Source organism: Spermophilus citellus (genome assembly GCF_964194105.1).
Source record: "Spermophilus citellus genome assembly, chromosome: 18".
In the NCBI taxonomy this organism is placed as follows: domain Eukaryota; kingdom Metazoa; phylum Chordata; class Mammalia; order Rodentia; family Sciuridae; genus Spermophilus; species Spermophilus citellus.
This window is the reverse complement of record NC_138200.1, coordinates 19,624,662-19,644,353: the sequence shown is the minus strand read 5'-3', so window position 1 is coordinate 19,644,353 and position 19,692 is coordinate 19,624,662. Positions and strand designations below refer to the sequence as shown.

General features: G+C 41.1%; 1 protein-coding gene across 1 annotated transcript in view; it reads left to right on the top strand.

Annotated features, from left to right (window-relative positions):
* The window catches only part of WDR88 (WD repeat domain 88), a 38,989-nt gene extending 19,807 nt beyond the window's left edge, over positions 1-19,182 (top strand). The window contains exons 7-11 of the mRNA XM_081273095.1: positions 4,990-5,177; positions 7,324-7,406; positions 8,856-8,924; positions 16,083-16,175; positions 18,292-19,182. Of these exons, the coding sequence (XP_081129221.1) occupies positions 4,990-5,177; positions 7,324-7,406; positions 8,856-8,924; positions 16,083-16,175; positions 18,292-18,426 (568 nt within the window). The 3' untranslated portion in view covers positions 18,427-19,182. The remainder of the gene's footprint in view (positions 1-4,989; positions 5,178-7,323; positions 7,407-8,855; positions 8,925-16,082; positions 16,176-18,291) is intronic.
* Positions 19,183-19,692: the final 510 nt, after the last annotated feature.

Here is a 19,692-nt window from a genome sequence, read left to right as displayed (position 1 = left end):
CCCCAGCCCTATTTTTATTTTTAAATTTTTAAAAAGAATTTTTTTTAGTTGTAGATGGACACAATACCATTATTTTATTTATTTATTTTTATTTGGTGCTGGGGATCGAACCCAGTGCCTTACACATGCCAGGCAAGCACTGTACCACTGAGCTATAGTCCCAGTCCCCATTTTTATTTTTTATTTTGAGACAGGGTCTCACTGAGTTGCTGAGGCTGGCTTTGAACTTGGGATCCTCCTGCCTCAGCCTCTGTAGTTGCTGAGATTATAGGTGAGGGTCACCACACCCTATGCCAGATAATTTGTCTTTAGTTTTCAGATATATCTGAGTATGAATCTCTTTGGATTTATCCTGTTTGGGGTTTATTCAGAATCTTGAATATGTAGATTTATATCTTTTGCCCAATTTGGTAATATTTCAGCCATTATTTTTTCTTTTTCAGCACTGCTTCCCCCAGCCTCCTCCTTCATTTCTTTAATGACACAAAGGTTAGATCTTTTGTTATAGTCCTCTAGGTGACTGAGGCTTTGTTCTTTATTTTCCAGTCTATTTTTTTTGTTTTGTTTGGATTGGATAATTTATGTTGTTTTGGCTTCATGTTCATTAATTCTTTTCTCAATTATACTGTTAGGCAATCCAGTAAATTTTTTATTTCAGTTACTGTATTTTTCATTTCTAAAATTTTATATTTTTCTTATATGTGTGTGTGTGTGTGTGTGTGTGTGTGTGTGTGTACGCTGCTGGGGAATCAAACCCAGGGCTTTGCATACACCAGGCAAGCACTGTACCACTGAGCTACATCCCCAATCCTATACCACTGAAGTTTTTCTCTTTGTGTTTTTTTCAAGCCCATGATTATAATAATTGTCCCTCTGAGCACTTTTATGATGGCTGCATAAAAATCCTGGTCAGATGATTCTACTATCTCTGTCATCTCAGAGAATGGCATTTGTTGATTATATTTCTCACTCCCATAAGATGAAGGATTTTCATTTGAATTCTGGATGTTTGGGGTATTATGAGACTTGGAGTATGACTGAAACCTTGTGTTTGAGCACATCACCTTGTTACAGCCTAACAGGATGGCAATCTTGGCTCCCTATTTAGCTTTTGCTGACATTAGTCAGGTGGGGCTGCAGATTTTCCTGAGTTGTTTGGCTGAAGTGGGGCAGTCACTATCGTAAGTTTTCTGTCTTGCTAGTCTGTCCCTTCTTGGCCCTTTGGTCAGGGAAAACAGGCTTCATACATTGTTGTTGTTGCTGTTTTCCAGCACCTAGTCCAGGATATGTGACACAAAAAGAAATCCCAAAATACTCACAGCATCCTGTCCTTAGGGCCCAAGATACTTAGCTGGTCTGTCTCTTTTGTCTGTCTTCTATACTCTTCTTCTTCTCCCTGCCCCAACAACTGTCCCCCATTCTTGCTGGAGATTGAACCTAGGGGCATTAGAACACTGAGCTACAGAACTATAGTCCCAGCCCTTTTTATTTTTAATTTTTATTTACTTATTATTTGTATGTGGTACTGGGGATGGAGCCCAGGGCTGCTCTACCACTAAGCTACATCCCCAGCCCTTTTTATTTTTCTATTTTGAGACAGGTGGAACTAAATTGCCCAGGTTGACCTCAAATTTGCAATCCTCCTGCTTCAGCCTCCCAAGTAGCTGGGGTTGCAGTTATGCACCATTGCACCCAGCTTCTGTAGTTTTAGCATCTATTTTATAAATACTATCCAGGGTTATTAGATGTACTTAGCGGGATGAGTAGGGAGAACGGAGAACAGGCTTTTTAGGGAGAACTCTACCACGCGGCCTGCGCAGTGGTTTCATTAATGAGGTTCTAGGCATAAAGTTAGTTAGAAGAGATCGAAATAAAACACACAGACAGTACCTTATTTATATTGCTAGGTCCGAGACGGCTCACCTCTCTGGTTCCCACCTCTAGCCGCCCAGCAGGGCAGCGAGGATTACTCAGGGCTAGCAGGAGAGAGAGAGAGAGCGAACACGCCTGGGAGTAGCCTTTTATTTGGGGAACAAGAGATTCAGGGGAGAATTCCATCCAATGAAGGTTGAGGGGGGGCTGCACTCCAAGGTCAGGGTCAGTGATTGGGTCCCCGGGGTCAGTGGTCAGGCACACCCCACACGGATGGGCTCTCTCATCAGGAAAGGGTCGGGAAAGCTTCGACACAGCCAAAGCGCCTCAGGCCCTTAACGGGAGTCACCCAATCACGTGTCAGAATGGCCCCCGACAGAGAACAAGACTCCTATCTTGTCTGGAACTATAAGTGCAACATTAGTACTTTCCCCAAACTTTCGTACAAGTAAAACAGTCTTTAGTGAGTATTGAAATTTATTTGAAATTAGAATCCATCCTGGAGAATAGGAAGAGATAGTCCTGGTTTACACCCCAGTGAGTGTCAGCATTCTGGAAAGTGCCTGTTGTCTACCTTGGTATATGCTAGGATGGTTCTTAGCCCATCAGGCCATGGGTTTTGGAGAGGTTTACCCTGGACACTCCCGGGGAGTTGACATTTCTTCTCCTGTGAACTTGCTCAGTGCGCGCATTGCAATGACCTGAAACAGGGCATGAAACTCGGCCTGAGCTGTAGAAAACAGTTAGTTCAACTCTTTCTTCAGGTGAAATGATTGATTTTTATGATTCTAGCTGCTCAGAGATACACACTTTTTAAAAAAATATTTTTTTTAGTTGTAGATGAACACACAGTATCTTTATTTATTTTTATGTGGTGTTGAGGATTGAACCCAGTGCCTCACACATGTGAGGCAAGCACTTTACCACTGAGCACAGCCTCAGCCCCAGAGATAAACTCTTTTAAGATCCAATTGAAAACTGTTTCTAAGAGAAAATGAGAGTCATAGGGAAAATACTTTGAGGACCACAAACTAAACAAAAGGTAATCAAATTCTGACAGGTATTTTTTCTTTTAAGAAAAGAAGACATTTAAAGTTGGCAACAAGGGGCTGGAGATGTGGCTCAAGCGGTAGCGCGCTCGCCTGGCATGCATGCGGCCCGGGTTCGATCCTCAGCACCACATACAAACAAAGATGTTGTGTCCGCCGAAAACTAAAAAATAAATACTAAAATTCTCTCTCCCTCCCTCTCTCACTCTCTCTTTAAAAAACAAACAAATAAATAAAGTTGGCAACAAGCCACGAGTGGGGGTGCACGCCTCTAATCCTAGGAATTTGGGAGGCTGAGGCAGGAGGATTGCAACTTCAAAGCCAGCCCCAGCAACTTAGGAAGGTCCTGTCTCAAAAATAAAAAATTTAAAAAGGGCTGGGGATGTGGCTCAGAGGTTAAGTGCTCCTGGGTTCAATAAGCCCTGTTACCTTAAAAAAAAAAAAAAGAGAGAGAGAGAGAGAGAGAGAAAGAAAAAAGAGAATGAATGACTCAAAACTTTATTAAATATACAAAATTAAAATGATTTTGGGCTGGGGATGTGGCTCAAGCGGTAGCGCGCTCGCCTGGCATGCGTGTGGCCCGGGTTCGATCCTCAGCACCACATACAAACAAAGATGTTGTGTCCACCGAAAACTAAAAAATAAATATTAAAATTCTCTCTCTCTCTCTCTCTCTTCCTCTCTCTTTAATAAAAAAATAAAATGATTTAATGGCACTGAAGACTGATAAGAGAAAGAAAAAAAGGGGAGAGTAAATAGGAGAGGAGTGGGACAGGGGGAGATGAGGTGGGATGGAGGAGAAGGAGCCAAGGCTGGGTACCAGGGAGAAGAAGGAGCCGGAGTAGGTGGGAGAAGACCTCTTTGTGAATTCAATCCACTACTGATGACTTTCCAGCTTTTTTTTTTCTCAAACCATATGAAGCTCTTGAATATTCCAGTGCTTCTCAACTGGGGGCAGTTTTGTTCCTCAGTGGACATTGGCAATGTTTGGACACGCTTTTGGCTGTTATAAAGGGGTGCAACCCCAGGGCTGCAAAGGCCCTGGTATTCTGTTTTCCAATCCCAAAGAAAGAACTTGGAAGACTCAGGGAGAGGGTTTTGACATTTTATTACTCACTCACTCCTGGCAGTGAAAGGCTGGGTTACAAAGGAGGGTCACACCCTGCCTCCACCAGAGGGAATTTATGGGATAGGACGCTGCCCACTGCACAGGTGGGGTTCTTCAGATGTTTTACAAGCACATTCTTTCACTTTACACCAAGGTCACTCTACTTTGATCCACACCTGAAGATAAGAGACAGCTTCCCGGCTCCATCTTCTTCATTGTCACATTCTTTAGAGTCCTTATTTCCCTGCTGAACAACAAAATTTTTTTGTTGTTTTATTTAGAAAAAGGAAAAAGAAGGCTTATTGCTGTGCTAGCAAAGGAAAAACACTGGGGACTCCTGTCCCAAAGGGGGCGTTTACAGAGGTGATTCAAAGGGTTCATTCCTTGTGTTCTCTGTTGGAGTTGTAATTCACTTGTTAATTTGGGAAAAGTCATTTCTGAGACCTTCAGGTACCATCCCCAAAGTCTGCATTACTTCATTCTGTGGTGGGTGTGTACTCAGGGACAGATAACTCTGCCTAGGATGGGGAACAGAGGTAATCCTGTTTCCCCTGAGATTAGGGACGGGTAGAGATTAGGGAAGAACAGGAAGAGAGGAAGAGCAAGAAACATGTCCATTTTAGAAATAAGCTGAGCAACAAACTTTCTCAGACACTGACTAGTATTTACCCCAACAGGGAACAACTGGCATCTAGTGGGTAGAGAGGCCAGAGATGTTGCTAAACACCCTATAATACATAGGATAGGCCTCTACAACAAAGAATTATCCAGCACAAAATGTTCATATTAGCATGGTTAAATAGCCTTAGAGTAGGGTGACACAGTCTGAGAAGACAGTGATTAAAGGAATGACATCCATTTGCTCAGGAGATGAATGATGGTGTCCCCTCCAATGTCCCCTCCCCCTTTAGGTATGTTTTCAGGTCCTCCCAGAGCAAACATTTGCCTCATCTGTTTCAGGGCACATGAAAATGCAATCTCCAACTGCTGTTTTACCTTCAGTGGCCATTTCCTGTGTTCCAGCTCCTGGGATAAAAAATTAAAAATATGGAATGTCCATACAGGGGAGTTTCGAAACCGTGGAGCCTGTGTGACTCTAATGCAGGGCCACGAAGGTTGTGTGAGCTCCTGCTGCTTTGCCAGAGACAGTGAGTAATTAACACATAGAGGACTCTGTTCTGTGTGCTGGGCAAAATTCTTCACGTTCCACTCATGTGGACTTTCCTAAATACAGAAAGAGAACTGATTTCCTTTTTTTTTGTTGTTGAGCTCAGGGTCACTTAACCACTGAGCCATATCCCCAGCCACTCCCCCTCCACCCCCACCCCTTTTTGAGACAGGGTTTTGCTGAGTTGCTTAGGATCTCACTATGCTGCTGAGGCCATGCTACACAGTACCCAGCCAGAGAAGTGATTTCTAATGATTCTAGCAGTGATGGTGGAGTTTTTCCCCCCGCCTCATGAGGAAAAAAACATTCATAGGCCCAAGTTAATAAATGCCAGAAATTCAGCCCAAGGTGGCCCAGACAACAGAAGAAGCTTACCAACTCCTGTAATGAAAAGTCAAGAAGGAGGTCTGACTTCAGGCATGGCTGGGTTCAGAGACTCAAACAATACTGTTAGGAATCTAGTACCTCCACTGTCTCTCAACTCTGTTTCCCTCTTGTATTGGTCTTTTCTCTCCAGGAGGCCACGATGACCTCTAGTAGTCCAGGCTAAACTGCTCTGGCCACTGGCAATCCTGGAGGAAGAGAGACCCTCTCTTTCTCTCTTGGTGTCAGCACAAATCCTAAGGAAGACTCCCATTAGCTCAGCTTGGGATACACGCCCATCTCTGAACCAGTCATTTATCAGGAGATGAAAGACTGTGATTGGCCAGATCTGGGGGACTTGTCTATCCCCAGAGCTAGGGGTTATACTCTCCAAACTAAAGACTGAGAGTTGGTGAGGGGTGTTTTCCCATAAGAACCTGGGGAGCTGCTGTCAGGTGAGGGGACAAGAACATGAACCAGGACAATGACAGGAAGCTGCCATGGGTGAGGAAAGTACAACTGGGGCTAGAACCAGGGGCCAAATGTGTACTCCTCAATCCTAATAAGAAGTGGGCTTGCTCTGTGTGTCTGTGGGGCTGGCAAGGGGTCCAGCCAGTGTATACACAATCTGGGTCTGGCTTGGGAAATTCTAGGAACTTCTGAACAACTTTCTCTCTAAAGAAGCATCCTGTGTCTAAGTCAGACTCCTAGTAGGAGGTGCCCCACCAGCTCTGTCCTTGGTTTATTAAGTTCAGAATCACATACATTAAATTGTTATTGTTTCAGATTCTGTTATTTTCAAATTTACCTAGTCACTAAAGTTTATATGTGACCCTAAAATCAATACCCTTTTGAGGTCACTCAGACATGTGCAGAGCAGTGAGAAATTTGAACATGAACAATGTGATGTTCTGACTCCTTGGTGCAGCTCTCATAGTACAGTGTCCTTTTATGGCCTATTGAGTGTCATATTTTTTTTTTTGGCCTTTTGGTGTCTTTTACAAGTAATTTTGATGTTTAAAATGCCTCCCAAGCTCAGTACTGAAGTGTTTCCTCATGTTCCCACCTGCAAGAATGTATCTTATACAGAAAAAGTGTTATATATGCTTCATTAGGCATGAGTTAAAGTTCTGTTGGCTGTGAGTTCAATGTTAATCAGCCAACCATATGTGTGTGTGTGTGTGTGTTATATGAATACAATAAGGTGTCTTCAAACAGAAAGCTCTTAAATAAAGTTATGCATTGATTGATTGATGAAAATATTGTGACCAGAGGCTTGTAGGATCCCAACCCTGTATTTCCTCTAGGAGCAATGGTTCAATATTTGCTAATTCAGTGTTTGTAATAACTTCATAAAATGTAGCTGTAGAGAATAACAAGAGTTTGCTGTAGCTGGGCACAGTGGTGCAAGCTTGTAATCCCAGTGGCCCTGGAGGCTGAGGCAGGAGGATCGTGAGTTCAAAGCCAGCCCAACAATGGCCCTGTCTCTAAATATAATACAAAATAGGGCTGGGCATGTGGCTCAGTGGTTGAGTGCCCCTGAGTTCAATCCCTGATACAAAAAAAAAAAAAAAAAAGAGTTGACTCTAATTGTAATTGGCTGGAGATCATTAAGCCACACCAGGAGGGGGTTTTATTGTCATCAGAGTGAACCATGGTGGTGCCTAACAAATGCATTCTCAGCCTGCTTTGGCCTCATCAGAGGAGGACACACTTGGCTAGGGAAGATGATCCCCCACCCAAACTCTCATTTTGTGTTGCAGACTCTTTTCTCATTTCTGGAGGCTTCGACAAGTCTGTGGCTATTTGGGATGTAGGAGAAGGCTACCGGAAGCTATCCTTGAAGGTACAAGTGCCAGCATTAGAGAGAGACTGAGCTTCATTCCTTAGTCATTCCATGCTGGGTGCCAGAGGCTGGGGCTACAGCAGTGAGACAGACTTAGGTGCCTCCAAATGGAGCTGACCCATCTGTGGGGAAGAACAGACAAGAAACCACCAAGAGAATCACCAACAGTAATGAATGGAATGGGGAAACCACAACAAGATGACGTGATAGAAACAGACTCTGGGGTTTAACCATCAGTGGCTTAGCAGGGAGAATGTCCCAGAGGAGATACTTGATCAGAGAATTGTGTGGCATGGAGGGTCTGGGTAAATAAGGATATTGAGGAAGGATATTCTAGGCAGATGGAAGAGTAAATATAAACCCAAGAGATTGGAAAGTTTCTAAGAACAATAGAAGTTACTATGCAGAGGGATGAATTCCATAATGAGGCATGCATTGAAAGCTATGGGGTTCCAAAATGAGGAACATTTACTGAATATTTTTGGCTGAAAGTTAGGGGAGGCCCAACTCAAAATGGCTTTGTAATTAGGTATTTGTCATCCGACACAGCAAGAATCCAGGATTGGTTCATTCTGTGCCCCTGTTCCAGAGGTCCCATGCCCTGTGGTTTCTGCATAATCCCTGATCTCACAATCTCATAGTCACCTTTGATTGTGGATGCTTGCACCAATGATTCTTCATCTCTGTGTCCCCGGAAACCCAATGTATACTGTGCCACCTTGAGCAGCACATGTCCAGGCTTCTGGGGCTGGTCTTTCTGAGCTCTCTCCTCCTCGGGTTTGGGGAGGCAGAGGGAGTTTACATTTACAACAAATAAATAGCATAAAATTGAATGCTTAAAAATCATTTTGTCCACTATCAGGTTGTTCTAGTCTCTCTCTTCTCTCTTGCTATTCCTTAACCCTGTTATACACAACAGTTTAACTTTTCCTGTTCCTTTGCCTCCTACTATGCCCTATTGCCTCAACTTTTACCTCTTTCCATAAAAGAAAGGCCCAAGTGTAATAAAGGTGCTGACACAGAATCCCAGAATCATGAAGCAGTGGCATCTATCTCTCCGAGCTCCTTTTTTACCTGGGGAAAACAACCGACCATTTGCTAAAGCTGCAATGAATCAGATTGTAGTTTCTTACAGCCAAAAGCTCCAAGTAGTGTCTCCTAGAACAAAGAATGCAAACAAAAACCCAGGACTGGATGGGTATCCAACCTTTCATTTCCTTCCATCCTGCTAAACACTATAGAACTACTTTTAAAAAACATATACAGTGCCATGATATACTTACATATCACATGTCTTTATAGTTTGTGTTCCACCTTGAATGTTGATGAAACCAGGGAAGTACATTAGTTGCTCTTAAACATAAGCAACATTGGGTTCCTGGGTTTGTTTTTATTGTTCTTATAAGGGCATTTTTCCTAGGTCCTTGGTAAAATTTTATTTTTCTTCAGGGCCATGAGGACTGGGTAATGGATGTTGCTATCAGCAACAACAAGAAATGGATCCTATCTGCTTCCAAGGTAAAAGTGGCCAAGCTTTGAGTGACTTAAAATGCCTATCATGTTTATGAGAATTGGTGATAGCAGGAGTGCTAGTCCCAAGTATAAAATTCCTGGGCAGGTTCAGTCTGATGTCTGCTTCCAGGAGTAGCCTGGGAATGTGGAAAGTAAGTCCTACCATCTGCAAATGTGGAGACTTTCCAGGTATTTCTGTGTCTGTGTCATTGACATTTGATTGTTGTTGGAGAAAGTGATGAATTGTTGAGTGTTGCTGGTGAGTGATGAAGACAGCAAGGGCCTTGGAGGGCAGCAACAGTTCATGGACAAGCAGGTAGGTCTTCCCTCTCTTCTATCTACATTACTGCATCTTGCGATTCCCATTCCATTGGCACATCACAGCTAGTTCTGGATATCCCAAGAGCTGTCCTCCCCGTGGGAGTATAGAGGAGTTAGGGCCCTCAACCTTCATCCAAGAATTCTCTGTGCTAGAAATCTCTAGGTCTATGAAACTATGAGGAAGACTCTGCCTAACATTACCAACATTTTAGAGAGTCAACCTTGGCTACAGACACTCCAGATTAAAAGCATATTATACAATATGTAATAAAAATTATAGGGGCTGGGGTTGTGGCTCAGTGGTAGAGCACTTGACTAGCACATGTGAGGTACTGGGTTCAGTCCTCAGTACCACATAAAAATAAATAAATAAATAAAGGCATTGTGTCCATCTACAACTAAAAAAAAAAAAATTATATGCTGGTGGGTTCGTTGGCACACGTCTGTAATCCCAGTGAGACAGGGAGACAGGAGGTTCGCAAGTTCAAAGCCAGCCTCAGCAAAAGTGAGGTGCTTAGCAACTCATGAGACCCTGTCTCTAAATAAAATACAAAATAGGGCTGGGGATGTGGCTCAGTGGTTAAGTGCCCCTGAGTTCAATCCCTGGTACCCAAAACAAACAAACAAACAAACAAACAAAAGTATGTCATTATGTTATTACATTAATATAAAGATAGAAAAAACTGAGTGTTTACTTAAAATTTTTATTTTGTATTATTATTATTTTTTAACTTTTCTGTTATAACAACAGTATTAGTTAATAATGGCAACTAGTAGTAATTAACAGTAGGGCTAATTAAACAAATATGCTTAAAAATATAAAAATATTTTATAATGTTTCCTCCTATCCCCAGGAAGAGCAATTTACTGTGATTTAAAAAAAATCTTTATTGGATATTTAAAATGTGTGGATATATTAATATATATATATATAAAATATATTATTATATATGTATAATATATGTTATATATTTATAATAATATATTGTATATATTATACATATGTAATAATATATGTATAATATATATAATAATATATGTGTTTGTGTAAATTTTTTTTTGTACCAAGGATTAAACCCAGTGGCACTTAACTACTGAGCCACATTCCCAGCCCATTTTATTTTTTATTAATTAAATTAATTAATTTTTGTTACTGTATTTAATCAGGGGCACTTAACCACTGAGCCACATTCCTAGCCCATTTTATTATTTATAAATATTTATTTATATATATATATAATATTTATAATATTTAATTATTTATTTTTGAGTAATGGGGATTGAACTCAGGGGAACTTAACTACTGAGCCATATCCCCAGCCTTATTTTGTATTTTATTTAGAGACGAGGTCTCACTGAGTTGCTCAGAGCCTCACTTTTGCTGAGGCTGGCTTTGAACTTACAATTGTCCTGTCTCAGCCTCCAGAGCTGCTGGGATTACAGGCATGCAACACCATACCTGGCAATATATATTCTTAAAGTACATACATATATCATTATTTTAAAAAGAGAACTTAAATGCAACAGCACTAGTTGAACAGATACTACTTACTTTTAATATTAAAAAAAAGACCTCATTCTGTGAAGCCAGCATTATTCTGATAACCAAAGTCCAATGAAAATATCACAAGAAGAGAAAATTACAGCTACATTTGTAGGCTATATTATTGTATATTTTAAAAGATATAGATGTAAGATGTAAGACTTTTGAAAAAAGAGAACATAAATGTAACTAAACTGATTAAACAGATACTAATATAAAACTAAATTCTACGAGGCCAGCATTACTTTGATACTAAAACAAGATAAATATATCACAGGAAAATTACAGATCAATATCCCTTATGAAAACAGAAGCAAAATATTAGCAAATAAAACCATTATTTACCATTCCTAGGAATATAATGGTACTTCAATATAAATTTAATTAAATACAATTAATATAATATAATATACAACATTAATAGAACAAGGGGGGAAACCACACCTGATCATCTCAATTGACACAGAAAAGGCATTTGAAAAATCCAAAACCCATCTATGATTTTAAAAAGGCCTCAGAAAGCTGAAACAAATTAAGGAAGACCTAAATAAATGGAAAGACATCCTACATTCATAAATAGGAAGACTTCCCATTTTTAAGAAGTCAGTCCCCAAAGTGATTTGTAGATCCCAAACAACCCCTATCAAAGTTCTAACAGCTGTTTTCACAAAAATGGCAAAGCCAATCTTCAAGTTCTTAAGGAGTTGAAGGGTCCTAGGGAATGAAGAAGGAGGAGGTGGAGGAAAAAAAGAGGAAAAAGGTGCACGACTCACTCTTCTTTGACTTCAGTATTAACCACAGATTTACAATAATTAAAAGTATGGTACTGAGCTGGAGTTGTGGCTCAGTGGTAGAACACTTGCCTAGCATGTGTGAGGAACTGGGTTCCATACTCAGCATCACATATAAATAAATAAAATAAAATCCATTGACAACTAAAAAAATATTTTAAAAAATTGTGGTACTGAGCTGGGTGCAGTGGTGCATGCTTATAATCCCAACTGCTTTGGAGGCTGGGGCAGGAGGATTGCAAGTCAACCTTAGCAATTTAGCAAGGGCCAAAGCAACTTAGCAAGACCCTGTCTCAAAATTAAAAAAAAAAAAAATTTAAAGGGCTGGGGATGTGACTCAGTGGTTAAGTGCCCCTGGGTTCAATCCCTAGTACCAAAATAAACAAACAAAAATATATGGTACTGGCATAGGACAGGCATATAGATAGATAGAATAGAATAGCAAATCAAGAAATAAACCCTAACTTATTTGTTCAATTGATTTTGGGAGAAAAAGCAGTCTTTTCAACATGGTGCAATCACTTTTTTTTTTTTTTGACTCATGATGGCCTCTTCAAAGATCATCAAATAGTTTTAGAAAACTAGTAAATAACATGGTGCTAGGAAAACTGGATATCCTCATTCAAATAATGAAATTGAACCTGTACCTTATACCATATACAGGCATCCCTCTATTTTCCTGAGTTCTATATCCATGGATTCAGTTAACAATGGATTTTGGTATTCTTGGGGAATCTTGGAACCTATGCCCTGTGGATACAAAGGGACAACTGTATAAAAATTAACTCAAAATGAATTAAACTTGAGAACTAAAACTACAAAACTCTTAAAAGAAAACATTCGAGAAAATCTTCATGATACTGGGTTTGGCAACAGTTTCACGAATATAAGAACAAGAGCCACACACACACACACACACACACACACACAAATATGTTGGACTTTATCAAAGAATTTTTATGTCAATAGATACTATCAAGACAGAAAAAAAAACCAACCTACAGAGTGAGATAATATTTGCCAATCATGTATCTCTTAAGGATTCATGTCCATAGTATATAAAGAACTTCTAAAGCCCAACAACAACAACTAAAAACCCAATCCAAAAATAGTCAGAGGACTTGAATAGACATTCCTTCAAAGAAGATTAAACTGCTGACCAATAAGCACATGAAAAGGTGCTCAACATCAGTGGTCCTTAGGGAAATCTAAGTCAAAACCACAGTGGACAGCATGTGGAGTGTTGGAAAGCATGTGGAGAAACTGGAACCCTTGTGCATTTGCCAGTGGGAATGTAAAGTAGTGTCGCTGCCATGGAAAACAGTTTGGCAGTTTCTCAAAAGGTCAGATGTAGAACTAAACTACCACAGGACCTGTCGATTCTACTGCAGGGTATATACCCAAAAGAATGAAAGCAGGGACTCAAGAAGATACTTGTATACCCATGTTCATAGCTGCATTATTGACTGTAGCTAAAAGATAGAAGGAAGTGTCCACCAATGAATGAATGATGGATGAGCAAAATGTGACATATACATAAAATAGAATATTATTTGACCATTAAAGGAAGGAAGTTCTGACATACTACAACCTTGATGGACCTTGAAGACATTATGCTAAATGAACTAAGCCAGTTGCAAAGGATAGATACTGTATGAATGCACCTACACGAGGGACGTAGAGTTGTTACATTCATAAAGACAGGTAGAATGGTGTTTGCCTGGGCTGGAGGGAGTGGTGAAGGGAAGTTATTATTGATAGTGGAGTTTCTATTGGGAATGATAAAAAAAACCTGAGATCATAGTGGTGATGGTAACACAATGTGGTGAATGTATTTAAATGTCACTGAACTGTATGATTATGAATGACTGAAATGATAATGTTTTATATGTTTTACCATAATAAACCTAACAATGACATATTTATTTTTGACCATAATATAGCAGGATATTTTTTACTTTTCTTTTTTCATACTTTTTTGAACTGCCTGATTCTTCAGGTCCTCCTCCTCCTTTTCCCCACCCTCTGCCTCCTTCTCCTCCTCCTTTTGGTTGAACCCAGGGACACTCTACCCTAAGTTGCTTAGGACCTTGTTAAATTGCTGAGTCTGGTCTCAAAATTGCAATCCTTCTGCCTCAGCCTCCCAAATCACTGGGATTATAGATATGTACCACCGTGCCCAGTTAGGACATACTTTTCTTTTATGAAAAGGTGAAGCTGAAACCTGTCAAACAAAATTCTTGCAGCTCTGTTCTTATCAAGTTCACATGATAGCAATTCCTAGGTCAGCCCAGAACATAAAGCTAAATATTCTCCCAACAAAAGGATTTGTACATGGAATACTTAGAAATTTCTTACTAGCAACATGAGGTTTTTAGCTTTGTAGGAATTACTTTTCAGCTCTCCAAAAACATCCAAGTGTACTTAGTTTATAGGCTTGTTTTAATAGACCAGATATTTGTCATCCAGATCCTTTGCCCTCAGATTTTCATCAGCAGACTGCACCCATGTAAAATGTCCATTATTTTTAAACATTCTGAAGCACATTGGATTACATCATAATTTAGATCTTGCTTTCTCAGGGAAAATTGTTTTAAAGCACAGAGGTAATTTGAACTTGTGATATATTAGTTGGATTCCAAATAAATTATAGTATTTTTCAGAAAATGAGCAACTTTACATCATATAATTTTTGCCATAAGCTGCACTAACATTAAACACTCAGGTGCAATCACTTTTTTTTTTTTGACTCATAAAGGCCTCTTCAAAGATCATCAAATAGTTTTAGAAAACTAGTAAATAAATTTGTGTTATGGTTATTCTTTTCTCTGTTATCATCCTTGATGTATTTCAAAATTATGTAACATTCGTCTTTTTCTATAACTTAAAAATATGATTTTTGCAGCAAGTCATCACTTAAACTTCTTTTGATAGCTAGAAGTGATAATAGCCAAGTGGTAGGCACATGTTTAAAGGAGATGTCTCCTTCCATTTCTGAAATCAACTTAGTACTTCATACAGATTGAGGAAGGTAAAAAGTACCCCAAACTCTTACTATGAAAGACCCAACATTATAGGTAAATAAATTGTACTCCTTTTTAGGAATGTGTGATGCAAGGTGTGCTGGACATTTAGCTTTTCATTTACTTTCATTAAAAGTTTATAGAATGAATGGAGTTTGCCAAAGTTTACATTTTCACTTTCTGCTGAATATGTAGATAAGTGAGTAAAGCCTAGTTTGTGTTTAGATCAGCATGCTTTTTTTTTCTTTTTTAATTATTTTATTATTTACCCTGATTGATTTTTTTATAAATATATTTATTTTTTAGGCGAAGATGGACACAACACAATGCCTTTATTTTTATGTGGTGCTGAGAATCAAACCCGGGTCCCGCCCATGCTAGGCGAGTGCTCTACTGCTGAGCCACAATCCCAGCCCAATATCAGCATGCTTTTAAAAAATGTTTTTTTGCAGATTCATTAACATCCTCATAAAAGTCAGGCACTGTGACAAATCCCTATAATCCCAGTGACTCAGGAGGTTGAGGCAGGGGGATCACAAGTTGGAGACCAGCCTCTGCAACTTAGACCCTGCCTCAAAATAAAAAGGACTGGGATGTAGTTCAATGGTAAAGTGGTAAGTACCCCTGGGTTCAATCCCCAATACCAAAAAATAAAGTAAAATAATCTTTATGGAAATCCAGGAGAGAATCTGAAACTCCAACTTTGGAATCAAAGTATCTAGGAACTATGGGGAACATTTATTTTTCTTTTTTGCCCTGATTTGACAAACCATTTGATATGCGGAAACTGTGATTGCTGGTAAAATCTGACAACTCTGCACTGCAAAGGGCCAACACGCCTGTTCCCTAAACTTCCCATTGTTTCTCTGTAAGACATTTAGTTGCAACTGTTGTAGGAACTGTAACATTATTCAGTTTATTAGTTTTTTTTAAATTGCTGCAATAAAAAATTACCACAGATGGCACTGTTTAAACACGAAACAACACAAATTTAATGTCTTAACATTCCATAGGATAGAAGTCCAACGAAGTTTCACTGGACTAAAATCAAGGTGTCAACAAGACTGCATTCCTTTCTGGAATTGTTAATTAAAGTTCATAGTTTATATTGTTTCACTCTGTGTTGTACAGTCTATGGGTTTTGCCAAGTGCATGCCATGTACCCACTACTGGGTAGCATGTGGAATGGTTTTACTGCCCTAAAAATCTTTCCTCCTCTTCCCCAGAAATCCTGAAAACACTGCTCTTTTTACTGTCTATAGTTTTCCCTTTCCAAGAATATCATATCATTGGAATTATGTAGTCTGTAGCCTTTTCAGAATAGCTTCTTTGGCTTAATAATGTGCATTTAAGTTTTCTCTGTGTCTTTTTGTGGCTTGACAGCATGTTTCTTTTGGCCATTGAATGATATTCCATTGTAAGGATGTACCACAGTCTTTTTTTGTGTGTGTGTGTGACAGCCGGTTTACTGTTTAACCTGTTTTAGGATAGGACCATGAGACTATGGAACATTGAAAAGATCGACCAAGTTCCTTTGGTAATTGAGAACCAAAAGGCTATGGGGACACTAGTGAAACAGGTGGGTATTGGGTAAAATTAAGCTCAGTGAAGATGTTTATTAACCCTGTACAGTTTAATTTATTCTTTGAGCTAACATGTATTGGGCAACTGGGGAATAACTGTGGACAGAGTGAATTTCTTGCCTTGTGGAGCTTAAATTCTAAAAGAGGAGACAAGGTATAAAGACACAAGAAAAGTATGCAGTAAGTCACATGGTGATCCATAATTCTAAGATAAATAACAGAGGAAAGGACAATGGGAGTGCTGGGAATTGCAGTATTTCAAAAGGTGGGGGTCTCTGAGAAGGTGACACATGTGCAGACTGGATGGTGTTAAAGGAGAGAGCTGGGCAGATATTTAGGGGAAGGATTTCCCAGCACTGGGGACAGCCAGTGCAGGGCCCCTGAGGCAGATGGAGTGGAGTGAATGAGAGGGCCTGGAGAAGATGGGGCCCGGGGGAGTTCTGGTCAGTGGAGAAATGGCTGGACACACAGCTGGACTGTGTAAGCCTCCTATGTTCCAGCTGCAGAAACTGGTTGGGCCCCCAGTTCTCTGTTTTCCATGCAACAGGCTCAGGAGCCCATGTTTCTCTAGTGCAAGTGCTTGGTAGTAGGGTGGGCCCATGTTTTGCTTCACCAGGCTCCGCAAGGTCCAGCCACAGAGGCAGAAGATGTGCCCCTCTACCACTAAGCCCTCGGAAGTTCTGGCTGGCAGAGTGGGTGGCAGACGGGGTGGCACACACCTATAATCCCAGCAATTCAGGAAGCTGAGGCAGAAGGGTTGCAAATTCAAGGCCAGCCTCAGTAATTTAGCAAGACCCTAAGCAATTTAGTGAACTCTGTTTCAAAAAAAAAAAAAAAAAAAAAAAAAAAAGAAAGAAAGAAAGAAAGAAAATTAAAAGGGCTGGGGATATAGTTCATATATATAAAGCAACCCTGTGTTCAATTCCAGTACAAAAAAAAAAGTCCTTGTACTGCTTCTGGGACTGTGCTAATCTGTGAGCAGTGTTGCAAAGGGAGGTGAGAGATGGGACCACATGGACCTTGTCTTTGTGGCCAGCTAGTCCTCAAGGCCTTTGTGACCATGTTAGTCCTTAGACCCTGGAAACTGACTAGCCACAAAGCACTGATTGTCTCTGTCCCTTACCAACTTGCCCTGGAGCTTCCTCCTCTGGGAGCCTTGTTGTTTTGGGGTTGGACCTACAGAGACTGTTCCATGAGACCTGGAGCTGCTGAAGAAGGTAGGTAAAGGATCAGACATCTTTCTTGCAAAAGAAAGAAGAAAGAGACCTAGTGAAGATGAACCCACTGCACTTGACTTGCTCTGAATCAACAGGAGAAACCTCAGAGGGCAGATTTCCCAAAAGGCCTGCCCCAGGCAGGGTCTGTCCAAGTCCCTCTAGCTGGCCAGAGTGCTGGAAAAGAGGCAAAAGCACAGGGGCTTGGAGTGCCAGGACAGGGGAATGCCACTGTGCAGGCCTGTCCCAAGGGGACTGTGCTGGGGTGGGAACGGCTGATTGGCCTCTGCCATGGCCTTAGAGTCCCCCACCCTTGCTTGGCACTGCTCACTCCTTAGTAGGCTGCAGATGATGTGGTGAGCTGTGCCATCTGTGTCCACCATTCTACATGTTTTGGTCAGACAAAGGCTCAGGATAGAAGAGGGTGCTCAGCACCTATGACAGTCTAGTCGAAATCCCTGTTTTGTTCAGCAATCTTGTCTGCTTGCCTCTTGTGGTTTGGTAAAAGTCGGGTGTTCCCTAGCATGTCAAGGAGGTAGGACATCCCCCTTTTCCCACAATTCTGCTCTGCACAGAGCACCAGACAGGCTTGGACACCTACCCTGTCATCCCTGCTGCCCAGGGGCTTGCCACTCCTGCCCTCAGGGCCCTCACAGGAGGGGACATGAGCTGGCAGCATCTGCTTAACTTGGAGGAGGGGTTGGGGGACGGAGCAGAAGCCCATGTGGGTTCACTCAGTAGGGTGGACTCTACTCTGTGAGGTTAGAGGCTCCTGAGAGGGGAGCCCTTACTTCAGCCCAGTCCAAAGTAGCCAGATGATGGGGGGAGGATTCCAACTTAATGCCCTGATCTTTTCTGACCAGCACCTCCTTTCTGCTCTTAAAATATTTCATGTCAGTGCGAAGGATGTGACAGGCCATTCTCCACCTTGGAAAGTGACAGCTCGTTTGAAATAGTCACCAAATGTATCTTCTGCCGGAGAGATGCGATGGACTTGCCAGCAGTGGCTTCATCATCATCAGAAACAGAATAAGGAGGACTGACGGCCACTGGGCCCTTTCATTGACTTGATCGTGGTCACCTGTCACCCAGGTTGTGGGGCTTTCCGCAGGGATCCTTCTCAGGGTCCCTCCCCACCTGAGTGGGCCTGTCAGACTGGGGCAGGGGCCAATCCCTGGCTGGGCTCTGAGTGCAGGGCCACCTCCTCAGCTCCACAGCATCCTTGAGGGTTGAACACTTCAGTTTTCCTGCAGAATAAATCTAGATTCCTTTGGAAAACAAGTGTGCATATGAATTGTAGAAGCAGTTTGCTATTTCTAAGCTTCACGTCCTGGTGTTCATTCTGTCTCATTTTGGGGATGCGTTATGGACTCTATTCTGGAGGCTTGGGCCTCTAGGACTGGTATCAGCATTTCCCGAGGATGAGTTTGTCAAATGAACATGAAGATGTGTGGGGGTCCCCCCTCTGTGGGTCAGGAGGCAAGGCATTGTGGCTTATATGGTTTGACTATGATTTGTTCCTTAAGAGTTCATATACTGGATGCTTGGTTCCCAATGGTGGACACACCATGGGAAGGTATCAATAACTGCCTCTTGGGAGTGGGTTAGATATCAGGGGACTGAATTTGCTACCTCAAGAGCAGATTGTTATAAAGTTAGGCCACCCCTGTGTTTGGTTTCTTCTACATGTGCTACTTGCTGTTCTTACATGTGCTCCTGTCATGTGATGCCATCTGCCATGTTATGACACCATATGAAGCACTAATCAGATGTCACTGCATGATCTTGAACTTCCCTGCTTCTAGAACCATGAGCTCAATAAATATTTTTTCTCTATAAAGTACCCAGACTCAGGTATTTTGTTGTAGTAACACAAAACCAACTAAGACACTGGCTAATGCTCCCAGATGGCCATCTGCCTAGAGCAGAGGAAGGTCTGAATATGCAAGAGGTGGTGTGGTATTTCCACCACAGAATGTTTCATGCTCTCTGCCCCAGACTTTTGAATTTCCAGAATTCCCATGCATATGTGCAGCAGTCTTTCTGCTTCCACTGCATATTGTAGAACATTGATCAATTCAGAAAGACTGAAGTTTTCAGTTAAAAAATGTGAAGATTCTCCTGTTCCATTTGGTGAGTTTCACATGATTTTTTTTTTGCCCAATATCATTAATATGTTCTGTGCTCCATTTTAGAAACTTGATTGCAGGACTGATTTACAGTGTCCATTGTTTGGCATCCAAAGATTTTGTGCATTAGCACAATAATCTGAGAATCATTTAGGGAGGCCCCATGTTTA